At 40.4% G+C, this 16285-nt stretch overlaps 1 protein-coding gene across 7 annotated transcripts in view; it reads left to right on the plus strand.

Annotated features, from left to right (window-relative positions):
- Window positions 1–16285, plus strand: part of APP (amyloid beta precursor protein) — a 271030-nt gene that overhangs the window by 153363 nt on the left and 101382 nt on the right. For 2 of the 7 annotated variants that reach the window (XM_008266825.4, NM_001195669.1), the window contains 2 exon segments: window positions 11056–11223; window positions 13468–13524. The exons of 2 other annotated variants lie outside the window; for them this stretch is intronic. In XM_008266825.4, the coding sequence (XP_008265047.1) occupies window positions 11056–11223; window positions 13468–13524 (225 nt within the window). 7 annotated transcript variants of the gene reach the window in all.

Raw genomic sequence — 16285 nt, forward strand, 5'->3', positions numbered from 1 at the left:
TTTCATAGGCACACATTTTTAATTCATCTGATGTCAGATTTCTTGGGCAGGAAACAAAACTGTAGATATTTTCCTCCTGCTAAAATATTTTGCATATTAATTACTGAGTTAACCTATTAGCTCAGAGCATAGAAACAAAGAGAAAAATCATATTCTCAATAAAACATGTCTAACTGTTCAAACAACGGCGACATTTTCAGTTTGGTATGCTAAGATGATAGTGACCTTCATTCAGCATAAGTGTGTGTGCCTCTCATGCAGTTTCTTAAGACCCACATTGTTCTCCAGCCTTTCCTCCTGGAGCTGTTTGTTTTATGACCAGTTTTCCTCCAAATCCACTGGGGACTGGAGTGATTTTGTTTTCATTTCTTGGCCAGGATCTCTTGATCCTGAAAGTCTGGTGAGATATACAGTGAGGGCAGGAGTCAGGTACACACCATCACCATGGTGGAGACCAGGAGAGCAGCTGTGGGATTAAATGGAAATCCTTAGTTCTTTCATAGCAAAATGAGTTTCCAGGGACTTTAAAAGCAGAGTGAATTACAGCCTAAACATCTGTTTTTCTTGGCCTTGAACCATTTTGCCCTCCTGAAGATCCATCTTTGATCCCCAGCCACCTCTTGGAGTATGTCTGGCCTTTTGTGATTCTGTAGGGAGAACAGTGAAAAGTCAGGGGAGACAAAATGAAGAAATCTCATGTAAAATTGATTCTCTAGAGAACTCCTCAGCCTTCAAGGCAACAGCCCTGATTTAAAAAATTTGGAGATTCTTACAGCGTAGAAACAGGAGTTAAGAGCAGAAGAAAGGTTAAAAATGCACCATATTTAGCTTAAAAGGCTATTCAGCTATAAAGCTAGGAGGGTAGAGTTACCTCTTTTTCTTAAACTTATATGTGTTCTTGGCCGGCGCCGTGGCTCACTAGGCTAATCCTCCGCCTAGCAGCACCGGCACACCGGGTTCTAGTCCCGGTCGGGGCACCGGATTCTGTCCTGGTTGCCCCTCTTCCAGGCTAGCTCTCTTTTGTGGCCAGGGAGTGCAGTGGAGGATGGCCCAAGTGCTTGGGCCCTGCACCCGCATGGGAGACCAGGAGAAACACCTGGCTCCTGCCTTCAGATCAGTGTGGTGCGACGGCCATTGGAGGGTGAACCAATGGCAATGGAAGACCTTTCTCTCTGTCTCTCTCTCTCACTGTCCACTCTGCCTGAACCTTATATGTGTTCTTGTGGTATATAATTTCTGCCACAGAACATGGAAGTGTCACAGACCATGAACAGGAACTTCATGTTGCTTGCCTGTGACTTTAAGTTCTGGATTGAAGCAAAGAAAGGCCTTCCTGGCTGGTTCTCATGGTTATTTCAGCACTCTCTACTCCAGAAACTTGCTGGCATTTGTTACCCGGATTTTCGAGGCACTGGTAACTGCTGTGCAGTAGTCTTAGTGAACACAGTGATTTAAATACAACCTGAATCCTTCTGCTATTTGCTTGGGATAGGGAAAGGTTTCTCGGCCTCAGCACTATTGGGTTTTGGGACTGGATAGTTGTGGGGAACTGACCTGCGCATTGTAGGATGTTTAGCAGCATCCTTGACCTCGACCCCATAGATGCCAGTTGCAACTTCCAGTTGTCAGGACAACTAAAAATATCCCCTTGGAGGGGATGAGAAGTAGATTCTCAGTGGCTGCAAAATGCTGGGCTTTGGTATTGAGCTCTACAGTGATGTCCACCTTTAAATATACAAACAGCAGACTATACCCCACAACACCTATCTGTTCTGAACATCAGCTATAACTCTTAACTCAGTCCTTTGTACATTGTTGGTAGTTAATGAATATATTTTGTTGAGTAAGTCAACAAAAAGAAGTATGTGTCAAAACACATTATTTATTTAACGAGTATTAGGCAAGATCCACAATGCAATCTAGTAGCTTATTTTTAAAAATGTATGTTGATTTGAAATATTGCCTGCTGGGTAGACAGTGAGATGTGGAAGTCAGCTGCTTTCTAGTTTTGTTTTCTTCCAACAGCAGTTTACTCTCCCCTGAACACTGTTACAAAAGAGCAAACGGTACGTAGCATCCATGTCGCAGTCAGAGACCCTGCTGTTCTCGGCCGGAGTGTGCCTGTTCCTTCATGCTGGGGCTATGACAAGGGGCTGCTTGCCGTGCTGAGGAGGACATGCCCAGTCTCTTAGAAGAGGACCTGGCACATCAGGCTCTTCCTTGCAACCCCTGATTCACATTTAAAGGCATCGTTTTTTGCAAGAACAGAAATGCCATGTAATCCTTTCTTTACAGACAAAGGGAGCACATGAGGATCTTGCCTTGATTTTATCTTTACTTTCTTCAATATTTTTCTAATGAAAAAAATTCAGTATTTCTAATATTCCTGCATGTTCTAAGAATGGTGTCACTTTAATTCAGACTTCAGAGGAAACTTGCTTTCATAGACTTAAGTGTGATGGGAGATTATTGTCTTGATATTAGATTGAAGGCAGAAGTATTGAAGCTATTTAATGTTTCCTGAAACAGAACAAGACTTCAGAGTGAAAGAATTATGTGTAGATAATCTGTGAAAATTAAGTTTTTGAGATAAGTGTTTGAACCTTAAGACTCTACGAATTTATGTTCCTTCCCCAAATATGTATATTTCTTTTCATAAGGCAGAGCCTATGCAATTTTTGCTAATTCTTCCTCTCGGATTGTCCTTTTGGAAAATGATTGAGCTTTATGTCTCTAATTTTGACATTTTAATTATTTAGTTTTAAGATTTATTTTATTTATCTGGAAGGCAGAGTGACAGAGTGAGAGTCAGAGTAAGAAAGAGATCTTTGATCACTCTGAAATGGCTGCAACAAAGCCAGGAGTCTGGAACTCCCATCTGAGTTTCCCACATGGGTTACCAGGGCCCAGGTACTTGGGCCGTCTTCCACTGCTTCCCAGGTGCATTAGCAGGGAGCTTGGTGTGGTTTGCCAGCATTTGCAAGTTTGGCTTAACCTATTGCACCACAATGAGTGGCTCCTAGTTTTGACATTTTAACTATATTGAAAAGATATGCTTGACCATAGTCCTTCTGAAACAACATTCGAGTCACCCAATTTCCTACACAAATAATTTTTTTAATTTTTCATTTTATTTGAAAGACAGAGAGAGATAGAGAAATCTTACATCCAGTTTCACTCCTCAAATGTCCACAACAGCAATAACTGGGCAGGCCAGAGCCAGAATCTCAGAACTTCATCTGGGTCTTCCACGTGGGTGGCAGACATTTAAATAATTTTGAGCTATCACGCACTGCCTGCCAGCGTGTCTGTTAGCAGAAAACTGGATCAAAAGCAGAGGTGCTGGAACTGAACCAGGCACGCTGATGTGTCCCATGTGTTCCAAGTGGCTTCTTCAGCTGCACCAGAACTTGGCCCCACACATTGTATTGTTTTCACCCACAGCATAAATGTCTATGGCAGTCCTGGCTGAGTCAGGCTGACAGGAACCCGGAACTCAATCTGGGTCTTTCGTGTAGGTGACAGGGACTCAGGTACTAGGGATGTCACCTGCAGACTCCCAAGCTGTGCATCAGCAACAAGCTGGATCAGAAGTGGAATAGCTGGGACTTGAACCAGATAACTCCAATATGGGGTATGGGTGTCCCAGGCAGCATCTTAACTGCCGTGCCAAATGCCCGGCGTCCCTAAACACAAATTCTGAGTCTGTAGATCTGGAGGGAGCCTGAGCCCCAGACAATGCTGACCTTGCATGAATTGTACTTTGAGGATATCCTCTAGCAGTATCCCCTGCTCCCCAAAACAGTGCAGACTTGGGACATGAAGACAGGGAATAAAAAAAAACACTGAAAAGGAAAACTACCCTTACGTATAGTATAGTGTTACTGCTCTTAATTTATTAATACCTACCCACTGAACCTACTTTTTTTTTTTCTTTCATTTTTTAAAATTCAAATCCCAAGACCAAGGAAATGGAAAACTCTTACACTCTCCCTACATGTATAATTGCTCCCATTGGTGTGGTGCAATGTCTCCTACTAGGCTATGAAAGCTAATTATTATTATTATGCTATTTCGGAATTTTGTGAGCCACAAGCATTGGTAGCTTGAAATATGAAAGGTGGGAATATTTCCACCATGGAAATTGGCAAACACTGTAACTCCGAGTATCTTACCTTTTTACCCTTGCCTCTGATTCTCTGAGAAATCATTTTGTCTTACTTTCCAACAAAGGACATGATATCTTACACCAAAGTTCTTTGTTAATACTCCCTTGCACTTCAGCTGCACCAGGAAAGTTTTTTTGCATAACGAACAGGAAACCATGGTCGAGGAAAAATAGTGAAAGCTCACTCTCTTGACACCCACAGGGAGGACACAGTTTGGTCTCAAGGTCTTACAAGTGAGCATCCTTCAGGTGGCATTTGTAAATAATTTTTCATCATGGAGAGATGTGAAATTTGGGTCAGATATGAAGAAATGACAGATTGGATTGCCTTAGAGAATGAACACAATTCAGGAAAAAAGACTAGCCAACTGCAGATATTTTCCAGAGAATGCTGTGATAAATTAGCACCCCTCCTCTCAAACTGAGTCAGTGGTTTCATTACCAAGCACAGCTGTTGGCATCATTTATTTCAACCCATGTTGGGAGCTTAAGTGAGATTTGTCATAAGACTTCAGTTCAAGCTCATTGCCTAATTTTACATGATTCCATTTATATAATATGATTACTTGGTAATATTTGATCACGAATTGCCCTGATCAGAGTAATTTTCTAGACATGTTTTTGGATGCCTACTTGCTAATATGTACAAACACATAACACTGGCACTTCTCTATTAAAAAGAAATGATCAATTCCCAACTTGACTCTCACTGGGATTAAACATGACAATAGGTCTGCTCTGATTTCATCATCATTTTAAAAAATCATCTATTATTTTTCACTTTATGTTTCTGTGTGGGAGCAAACTGTTGAAATCCATACTTAATGTATACTAAGCTGATCTTCTGTATATTAAGATAATCGAAAATGAATCTTGATGTGAATGGAAGGGGAGAGGGAGTGGGAAAGGGGAGGGTTGTGGGTGGGAGGGACGGTATGGGGGGAAAGCCATTGTAATCCATAAGTCGTACTTTGGAAATTTATATTCATTAAATAAAAGTTTAAAAAAAAAAAAAAGTACATGGTTGTAGCATTGGAAAAACGCACTATTAAAAATTAACCAGTTCTCCAACATGGCTGCCCCTTCAAAATTTTCATATAAAAAATCAAACACAAATCTGTTTAATCTTAAATAGAATGCAACATAATATGTCACCCTATAGCAATGGCAGAAGTAAATTAATCAAGGTAAAAAAGTGAAGTTGTTTTTAAACTGTATTGAGGTCAGCCTTCTTCATTATTAATGGATTGAATGAGTGGACACATAAATCAAAATTTATTTGCAATATAGAAGTTTGCTTACTGCATTTTAATACTGGTGTCCTTTTCATGTTTTTACTGTTAATTAAGCAAGTGATTGATTACAAAGGCAAACTATGTTTTCTTACATTAACCCTTTGTATTCTACAATTGGAGAAAAAGTGTGAGAATTTTAAACTAGGGGAAAGGAGATCTATATGTGAAGTTTAACTGAGTATATGTTCTTGCAGAATTCAGAAGAAATTATGCAACATAATGTTTTTTGTATTCCTTTTTAAAATGTTTTTAAGGTATACCAATTTCATCTATTTCATATAAACAGATTTAGGAACACAGTGATGCATACCCTCTCTCCTGCCCATGCTCCTACCCTTCTCCCTCCTCCCTCTCCCATTTCCATTCTTAATTTTTACAAAGGTCTATTTTCAGTTTACTTTATACTCATAAGATTAACCCTACACTAAGAATTCAACAAATAGTATGAAGAAAAAAAACATTGTTCCTCCACAGTGGAGAAAAGGGCTGTAAAATCATCGAATCTGAAAACATCAATTTCACTCCAATACATTACTTTAAGTACTCTATTACCATGGATTAGGGAAAACATATGGTGTTTGTATTTTTTGGACCTGGCTTGCTTTTTTTTTTTTTTTCTTTTGCAACTTCAGTATATATATTTCCTAGCTCTCTTTAGATAACTCTGCACTTTGATCAGAAACAGAGTGGACAAAGTGGCTTTCTCATCACAATTCAGAAATAACACAGACATATTACAGCCCTGTTCATCCAGGCTCACATATGTCTACTCCTCCATACAAAACGTATTTGGCATTAGATTATCTTACACTCTTCTGTTCATTTCTGACCACATCATCTTAACTATCCCTGCGTGTAGTACGTGTTGGATCGGTTACTGTTCTTCACAAAGCTGATGTGGACTCTACTAAGGTTGTGAAACTCTTTGGGGGCCATTTGAGGTCAGGTAAACCAACATATCACCCCCAAATGAAGGTTTTCGCACATTTTTCTTTCCTTCTTCAGATTGATCAAGGCAAGATTCTGATACTGTAGATTCCCGGCAAGAGTTGTGGGTTTATTATGTAGTTTATTGTACTTATGTACTTTAAATATAAATGGACAGTAGCATTAGGGTTAGGGTTAAGGTCAGAAAAGTATACAAATAAAAATTGTCTCAAATTAGAGTTAATGTAGTTGAGTATAAGCCACATTGGCAGATATTGTATATTTTAAGGTATAGTCAGTGGACAGACTCTCCAAAAAGTGAAAAATATTCAAAATATGTATAATTTATTTTATACTTGAATCAAGGCAGTGTTAGTTAGGAAAATATTTGGACATTTGTGTGAGTGTAAACTTTTGCATCATAACCAAAATAGTCCTTTTTTTAAAAAAAAGTATCTTTTTTTGTGCATTTCATGAATACAACTTTAAGAACATAGTGATAGTGATTTCTTCCTACCATATCTACTCTCAAACCCCCCAGTCTCAAGCTTCTTCCTCCTCCCTCTCCTATTCCCATTCTTAATTTTTTACTAAGATCTATTTTCAATTAACTTTATACACAAAAGATTAACTCTATGCTGTTTTCAACAAATAGCATGAAAAAAAAAAAGCTGTCCCTCAACAGTTTTTTTTTATATATATATATATATATTTCTCTTTTGATTTCTGCTCTGACCCACTGTTCATTCAGGAGCATGCTATTCGGTCTGCATGTTCTAGAGACTCTTGAGTTGTTGATCTCCAGTTTCAGTCCAATGTGGTTAGAGAAGATGCATGGTGTGATTTCGATTCCTTCAAATTTGCTGAGACTTGCTTTATGGGCTGGCTTGTGACCTATCCTAGAGATAGTTCCATGTACTGGTGAGAAGAATGTGTTTTCTGCCACAGTAGGATGAAAAGTTCTGTAGATATCCATTAGGTCCATTTGGTCTGTGGTGTCAGTTAACTCTATTCCCATGCTGATTTTCTGTTTGGTTCATCTGTCCTTTATTGAAAGTGGAGTATTGAAGTCCTCCATTACTATTATATGGATATCTATGTCTCGCATTAAATCCATCAACATTACTTTTAAATAGCCTAATGCCCTGTAGTTAGGTGTGTATACATTTATTATAGTCATATCTTCTTGTTGATTTGATCCCTTAATCTTTACACAGTGCCCTTCTTTGTCTCTTTTGACAGTTTTTGTGTTAAAGTCTATTTTGTCTGATATTAGGATGGCTACACCAGCTCTTTTTTGGTTTATGTTAGCATGGAATATATTTTTCCAATCTTCCACTTTCAGTCTGCATTTTTGTTGGTGAGATGTGTTTCTTGTAGGCAGCAAATAGATGAGTTTTTGTGTCTTTTTTTTTTTTTTCCCACTCAGCCAGTCTTTTAACTGGAGAGTTGAGGTCATTTACATTCAAGGTGACTATTGATAAGTAACAACTTGGCCCTGCCATTTTTCTGTAAGTATTCTTATTTTTAACTTTGGATTTCCTTTGTATCTTTCCTGGGAGATTTTCTGCATTCACCTTCTTTCATAGTGAAGACCATGTTTCTGTGTTTTCTGTGTGTAGCATGTCCTTAAGCATCTTTCATAAGGCTGGATAAGTGGTGACAAATTCAATTTCTGTTCGTTAGGGAAAGTCTTTATTTCACCTTCATTCATAAATGAAAGTTTTGCAGGGTACAGTATTTGAGGTTGACAGTTTTTTTCTCTTAAGACATAAACAATATCTTGCCATTCTCTTCTAGCCTATTGGGTTTCTAATGAGAATTCAGCTGTGAGTCTAATTGGAGATCCTCTAAAGAAATCTGGTGTTTCTCTCATGCACATTTTAGAATCTTTTCTTTGTTTTACTGTGGAGAGTTTTACTACAGTGTGTTGTGGATAAGATATTTTCTGGTTTTGTCTGTTAGGAGTTCTATGTGCTTCCTCTACTTGAACATCCCTTTCTTTCTCCAAATTAATGAAACTTTTGTAATTATTTCACTAAAAATGCCTTCTAATCCATTCTCTCTTTCCATGCCTTCCTGAACTCCTAAGACCTGTATGTTGTTTCATTTCATAGTATCCCATAGATTTCCAACACTGTTTTCTAGTTTTCTAATTTCTTCTTCTTTTCTTTTTGGTATAATTGTAAAATTTCAAGATATTTGTCTTCTAACTTGGATATTCTATCTTGTACCTCAGTCTGTTGTTAAGGCTTTCCATTGCATTTTTCATTTGTTCTATTGAATTCTTCATTTCCAATATCATTTTGATCTCTCTTTAGAATCTGCTTCATAAGAAAAATTTTCTTTTATGTCATGTACAGATTTCTTTAATTCATGAATTTGCTTCTGATTAGTTCTAAGTAATCTTACGATTAATTTTTTGAATTCCATTTCTGGCATTTCTTCAATTTCTTCATCTTCACAATCTAGTATTGAAGTGTTGTGTTCCATGTTCATGTGAGTCATGTTGTCTTTTTTTTTTTTTTTTAACAGGCAGAGTTAGAGAGAGACAGAGAGAAAGGTCTTCTTCCATTGGTTCACCCCCCAAATGGCTACTACGGCAAGTGCGCTGCGACTATCCGAAGCCAGGAGCCAGGTGCCTCCTCCTGGTCTCCCATGTGGGTGCAGGGCCCAAGGACTTGGGCCATCCTCCACTGCCTTCTGGGGCCACAGCAGAGAGCTGGCCTGGAGGAGGAGCAACCGGGACAGAATCCGGCGCCCCGACCGGGACTAGAACCCGGTGTGCCTGCGCCGCAGGCAGAGGATTTGCCTAGTGAGCTGCAGTGCCGGCCCATGTTGTCTTCCTTATTTTTATTTCTTGAATTGCTGTGTTTATTTTTAGTCATTTGTAGAGCTACTTATTGACTTATTTTTTTTCCTTGTGATATCTTTTATCTTTGGACTATGCCCCTATGGCTTAGTAGAGTGTCTGCTCTTTCAGTGAATACCCTGAGGCATGTGCTTGGTGTGGCTAGGGAGCTCTGGTCAGTGCTCCAGGGTGAGAGGAGAGTCCAGTATAACTCCTGATTTGGGTGTGGTAAATCTCATCTTTTTTTTTTTTTTAAAACAAGGGACAGGTTTGTTCAGCACCGTTGATATAGTTTCATGCTCAACCTCCTCTCCTCCAAGGAGATCAATGCCTGGGCGCTAGTCCCAGTGGCACAGTATTCATCCATACTGCCACAAGAACCATACAAAGCAAGCATGCAGTCCTTGATGTGAGCCCAGGTCCCACAGCAATGACCCTCAGCAGAGAATCCAGGAGCCCGAGCATGTGGAGCCACCCACAGTGACTGCCCAAAGACCCAGCCACACTCTGTGTCCTTACACATAGCCCTAGTATTTTCACAGTCCCAGCACACAAGACTCCCAAAGTCACAATCACAAGCACCCAGCCCCTGTTAATTCTCCCAGACTCATGTGTCTCCTCTCAGCTAGATGCTAGGTGCGCAGGCACAAGCGGCACAGCTATTACATATGTCCAACATGGCGCCTGCCTGCTCTTGGCTAATTACAGGACACCAGTGCCAGGTGATCGGGGAGAGAGAAGCGTGCTCCCTTTTTTTCCCCCTCTAGATTGGCAGGCATACTGACCCCCACAGGGCTCCAAGCCAGACTCATGCCAAGCTCTTCCCACTGCTTTATCACTAGTGTCTCGGGCTGCTGCAGTCTGGTCTCAGCTCCCCAAAGCTGGTGCGGAGGCTCTCGGCTGCTGGGGTGCTGAGTTGTCGGCGTCCATACCCTCCACATGGATCCACAGTGTCCCTCGAGTTTGCATGGAGTTTCCTCTGCTGTTCTCTAACTCTTCCCTGAATCTTCCACTCTCTCTACTGTTTTTTTTAACTGTCTTCACCTGGACTAGAACAGCAAGCTCCCTCCCTATTCCTCCATCTTTGTGCCTCTCCCAAAACAGTTTTTTTATATCAGAGTTGGCGAAGTTATTTTAAAAGAGAAGTTTTATGACAGAGACTTGTTTTGATGAGTAGACATCTTTTATCATTTAAAATTTATTTAAAATTTATCTGATGATTTTGAACAGCCCTGGCCTTGACTGTTAAGGAACAATGTTTTTCCTGTTTGTTTTTGTTCTCTTTTGCTTGTCTTCATACTATTCGGTGAACTCTCTACTAAGTGTAGAGTTAATCTGAGGAGTATAAAATTAACCTAAAATTGATCTCTGATAAAATTAAGAATGGGAGAAGAAGAGGGAGGAGGAAGAAAGGTGGGCGTATGGGTGTGGAGGGGAATTGTGGGAGTATTGTGGGGGGAATCACCGTGTTCCCAAATTTATATATATTAAATGCTGAGGTTGGATTCCTTAAACAAATTTGAAAAACATCATCTGAAAGCACCTGAGTTCTTTCACCTCTAGCCAGAATGTTTCATTACTGCCGAGCACCACACTGATGGAACCAGAGGAGATGCTCAGTTTGTGTCAGGGTAACTGCAGTCCAGGGAGTTCATTCCATTCCTCCGGAAAGCCTTGGGACATGCTGCCTGACCAGCTGAGGAGCCCTGGTGACACATGGGAGGATTAATGCGTACAAGTAAACATGTGTGCATTGAACAGCAAGCCAGTGCCTTTTCATGCTAAATGTGGTTCCCCACATCTCCTCTGATTAGAGGTGTGCTCTGAACAAGCCGAGACGGGGCCATGCCGAGCAATGATCTCCCGCTGGTACTTTGATGTCACTGAAGGGAAGTGCGCCCCGTTCTTTTACGGCGGATGTGGCGGCAACAGGAACAACTTTGACACGGAAGAGTACTGCATGGCCGTGTGTGGCAGCGTCAGTAAGTGGACCCTTCCTCCAGCCTGGCCACCTTTCGTCTCTCTTGCCACTGACTCTGCTCTTTGTAACAGATTGGTTTTCCTGGTTCTTGGGAATGGGCCTGTTGCTACCACTAACCACGTTTCTGTCCACTTCTCTAATTGCCCGGAGTCTGCAGTATGTCGGATCATGAGCATACCTCCCCGTCTATCTCTAATAAAGCATGGCCTTGAATGTGTTCTTTTCTTAGCTGTGGTAGATCCATCTTGCAATCTGTAGGGGACTTTTGAATGCTTCTCTTTCAAACAAACCTAGAGTGGCTGTTTTGTCTTCTGCAGCCATTTCTGCAAATGCATACTTACGTGTTTGTCTGTGTCCTGTGTGTGGTCATGTTTATGCATGTGCACTTGGTGTGCAAATATGGCCTCTCCTACTGGAAGCCTGGCTGATGACGCTTTGGTTGTGTTCATGAGGTGTGTTGCTGTGATTTTGTAGCTCGTGTCTGTTATTGTGGGGGAGAAGAAATGTGATTGAATTGAGCTCCTGCAGCTTCAATGCCAGAAGGTAGAGATGCCTGTGCCCCCTGCACTCCCCACACAGACATGTGCAATGTCAAGTTTTTGTTTCTTCTCTTGGAAATAGAAAACTGTTAATTTAACATTAGAAACTTTAAATGACATAAAGCACAGGGAATATCATTTTCAAAGCTTTCCTCTTGAACATTAAAGCTATCGCATAACATTGGGGGATAAATACGCATATGTGAAATCATGATGAGTTTAATGCAAGATGAAATTTTTCCCCATGGAGGTAATTCTCAGAAGGCAATGCACCAGACATGAGACTTCTGCTTTTTTTTTTTTTTTAACCACTTTCTGAGGTAAATTCCCAATCTTGTTTATTTTTACTCATGGGTAAGAAGTTTGAACTACTCAAGGAGCAATCACTCAACTTGTTAAAATACAGATTAAACTCAGTCATGGTGTGTCTCGTGTTGGAAAGACTTCCCGTCTCGTGCAGTGGAATTCCTGGGCATTATATAAAGTGTTTTCCAGCAGGATGCATAGGATTAAGCAAAACAACAGAAGACCTGCTCCATTAAGACTTTGCCTTGTGAAGGAGCTCACTCTCCAGTGGAACCTGATGGAAAGTTCCTGTTGCACTCCTGCCCTCCCCTGTGTGGGTGATGACTCCTCTCCAGTCCTGTGTGAGAACAGGTGTAGGAGCGAGTAACCCAAGCATTCTTTTCTGGCTCAGATGAGATGATTGCAGCTTCTAGCTCAAATAACTCCCTTCTTCAGTTTCATACAAAGAAGTTAATTAGGTCAGGTAATATGGAACACAAGGAGGCACTGTGTTGCCCTCAGCCTTTGGAACAAGAGGCTTTTGTTACACTGACTCTTAACAGCTTTAGCGGCTGGGTGACATTTCCTGGAAGATTTCCAAATGTTTTCTTCCTCTCCCTGAGATGGATTTATTTAGCTAATACGGGTTGTATGAGTTTTTTCTTTTTTCGTAAGTTATTAGCAATGATGGATTTGCCTCAAGTGTCAGAAATCGTTTGCCCCCTCATCCTCCCACCACCATCCCACAGTACCTTTCCCATTTGATGAGTTTTAGTTGGTAGGAGCAGTGAGCACCACAGGTGATAATGGGAATGTCCTGGATGGTACGCACTTCACTGAGAGGTTCCCTCAAGAGCACACATTTTGTTGAGAGATTTGCCAAAAATAGATGCCCCCAATGTATTTGGTAAGCTGACTAGTAGTGCGTTTTGAAGTGGGTAGGGATTGCAGCATAATGTATTAAGAAGGCTGAAGTTAATTAAACGGATGGACAAATCTAAGTGGAGAGTAACACTTCCACAAACAGCCACATCTGAGAGCCAGAGGCTGCCCCATGAATGGGTGAGATGAATGGACAGACTGTAAGAAATGAATCAAAGGGAATTGGTGATACTGGATGCTAGAGAGAGAAAACAGAAGCAAGTAATCCACTAACAGATTACTTGGATGGACTGTCAGACAGTGAACTCAGCTTTGTAAGACATGAACGTCTCATAAAAATAGATCTTATGTTTATGTGTTCCCTTTGGTTCCATGGATGGGGCCAAACCTCTGGATATTTGTTTAATCTTTTGTTTCTCAATGATTTTTTTTCATTTGTTTGTTTGGTTTCTGGTCATTGGAGTCGTGTGAGTGAGCTCCGGCCATCATGCTCATGTTTCTGTTTTGTTTTTAGTTATGTTCTCTTATTTTCTCCATAGTGTCCCAAAGTTTACTCAAGACTACCCAGGAACCTCTTCCCCAAGATCCTGTTAAACGTATGTTGTTGATCACTTGAGGGGTGGGAGGGGTATGGTGCATGGCTGGGTTACAGCTGCAACATCATCACCTTCTTTGCATGGTTTGGTATTTCTGGAACACCTGTCTTCTAATGAAATGTGTATTTCTAATGCCTTGCTTGTAATTCTATCTAATTTTGCCAGACAACTTGAAATGTCTGACTAAGAACATTGACTAGGCTCCTCCAATTTCTGATCAATTTTCTATTTATTTAATGTGGCTCTCTTAAATATTGTATATACAGCATTATTATTGTGCCTTGTTTCACATCACTATTTTATTTGTGGTAAGGTGCCAAGATGCCATGATTTTAACAAGAGACCATATATGTTAGTAACTTGTTTGCTCCCCAAATATTTAAGATACACACATTATAGTATATAGACTAATTCAAGTGAATGCATTCCAATTATGTTTTACAATTCATCTGTAAGCTTAGGGAGTGAAAGGTTTCTTAAATTTGAGAACTACCTCTGCCTCCTCTCCCAGAATACAGAAAAGGGGCAGTGATGCCCTTCTGATTTTATCATTATGAGCTTGAGACACAGCTTCCTATAAAGACACGTTGTATCAGCCAGCCACTGCAGGCCTTACAGTGTCTTCCATTTCATAATTATTTCAGTTGTCATTTCTTATTTTAGGTTATATCTAGTAGATTTATCCAGATTTAGGTGAGGCGTATTATATACTATTGATGCATATGATTGCTAGAAGAGACACACAATCTCAGTTGTAACATTTTATAATTAAAATTAGCATTTACCTACCTTATTCTGAGGAAACCAATTGTTTTTTATTCTTTATTTTTATTTCTCTCTCTCTTTTTTTTTTTTTTTTTTTGACAGGCAGAGTTAGTGAGAGAGAGAGACAGAGAGAAAGGTCTTCCTTTGCCATTGGTTCACCCTCCAATGGCCACTACAGCTGGCGCACAGCGCCGATCCGAAGGCAGAAGCCAGGTGCTTCTCCTGGTCTCCTATGGGGTGCAGGCCCAAAGACTTGGGCCATCCTCCACTGCACTCCCGGCCACAGCAGAGAGCTGGACTGGAAGAGGAGCAACCGGGACAGAATCTGGTGCCCCAACCAGAACTAGAACCTGGTGTGCTGGCGCCACAGGTGGAGGATTAGCCTATTGAGCCACAGCGCCGGCCTTTATTTTTTATTTTTCAAAGATTTATTTATTTGAAAGGCGGTGTTAGAGAGAGAAGGAGAGACAGAGGTCTTCCATCTGTTGGTTCACTACCCAAACAGCCGCAAAAACCAGGACTTAGCCAGGCCAGAGTCAGGAGCTTTATCCAGGTCTCCTAATGGGTACAGGGACCCTAGCATCTGAGCCATCCTCCACTGCTTTCCCAGGCACATTAGCAGGGAGCTGGATTCAAAGTGGAGTAACCAGGACTCAAACCAGTACGCACATGGAATGCTGCTGCTACAGGCTGCAGCTTTAACCCACAATGCCAGCCCCAACCAATTATTTTTTAAAAGATAAATTATAGATGTAGAATTGCATACTTTACAAGACTTCATCCTAAGCCATTAAGTTTTTTAATGGCCTCCATAAGAAATTCATATTAATTCAAATGAGAATTTTTCAAGGATGTGGTTTGTACTCTTTCACAATAAACGTATTTCCTGCTATTGTGAGAAAGTGCTTTGCTCTAAGAACATGGAGAATCCTGCATGTGAGTAACATAGGACTAGAAAAAGCTCTGGATACTAACAATTGGTGATACATTGATTTGCATGGTGTATTGCAATATGCCAACTATTTTTAAAATGATTTACTTTTGGAATACTTTGTGGACATTCTCCTCATTTCCTTTGTACATATGAGAAAGTAAGGCTTAAAGAGCTTCCTGACTTCCCAAGCCCCCAAACATGGCAGGACTAAGCTTGAAACCTAACTGGCGTCTTGGCTGTACTCCACACCAAATGGCTAAGCATTTGGTTCTGACATTGTTTTCGAGGTTAGGAAAATTACATTTGAGGTTCAGAAGCACATTTTAAGACTACAGAAAATGATAGAAAGAGGATGAAGAATGTTACAAACATACTTTCCTGAATGTCATGGCTATAGATAGCATGCACCAATAAGCTTTTCCTCCGTTTTACAAAACAAGGATTAGTTTTCCCGTAAGTTTCATTTTAGGACATTTTGGCATATAAAAATGTATTTTTCCATTTTTATTAATCATTTTTTTCATTTATTTTCATGAGGTACTGTATACATGACTGCATCTGTACTATCTACCCTCCCAAACAGGTATTAAAACCTTCTTAGAGTTTTCTCTTTGCCAGTCTTCTACTTGCAGGGAGTTTAGGATCCTGACACCTTTCCATTCTTAGAGGATGAAGTGATGTTGGCAGCTATATTGTTTTTCCTACCTACAGAGACTGTACAATCACAAGTGTAGGGTTCTGCAGTGCTAGTATAAACAGATGGGAGAAAGCATGTAATTTCTAGTTATTTATAGCATCTGCAGCTCTGCCCTCTTATTTATAGCAAAGCTGCCCATTTCAATTGAAAAAATCCTCCTGGTCATCTGGAGGTCAAATGCAGATATACTGGATTCAGAGAAACTTGAAGGTAAACAGGCATGTTTGATGGGGCAGCTCGGGCTTCCACATTGCTCTGTTACCAACTTAGATTAATGAGATGCTATCTTTTTGCACTAAGGTGATTGGTTTTATAGGTCCTTAGTCTGGGTTGCTTTTAGTCAAATAATAAACATGAGATGAAAT

The sequence above is a fragment of the Oryctolagus cuniculus genome, chromosome 4, assembly GCF_964237555.1.
Source record: "Oryctolagus cuniculus chromosome 4, mOryCun1.1, whole genome shotgun sequence".
Classification (NCBI taxonomy): Eukaryota; Metazoa; Chordata; class Mammalia; order Lagomorpha; family Leporidae; genus Oryctolagus; species Oryctolagus cuniculus.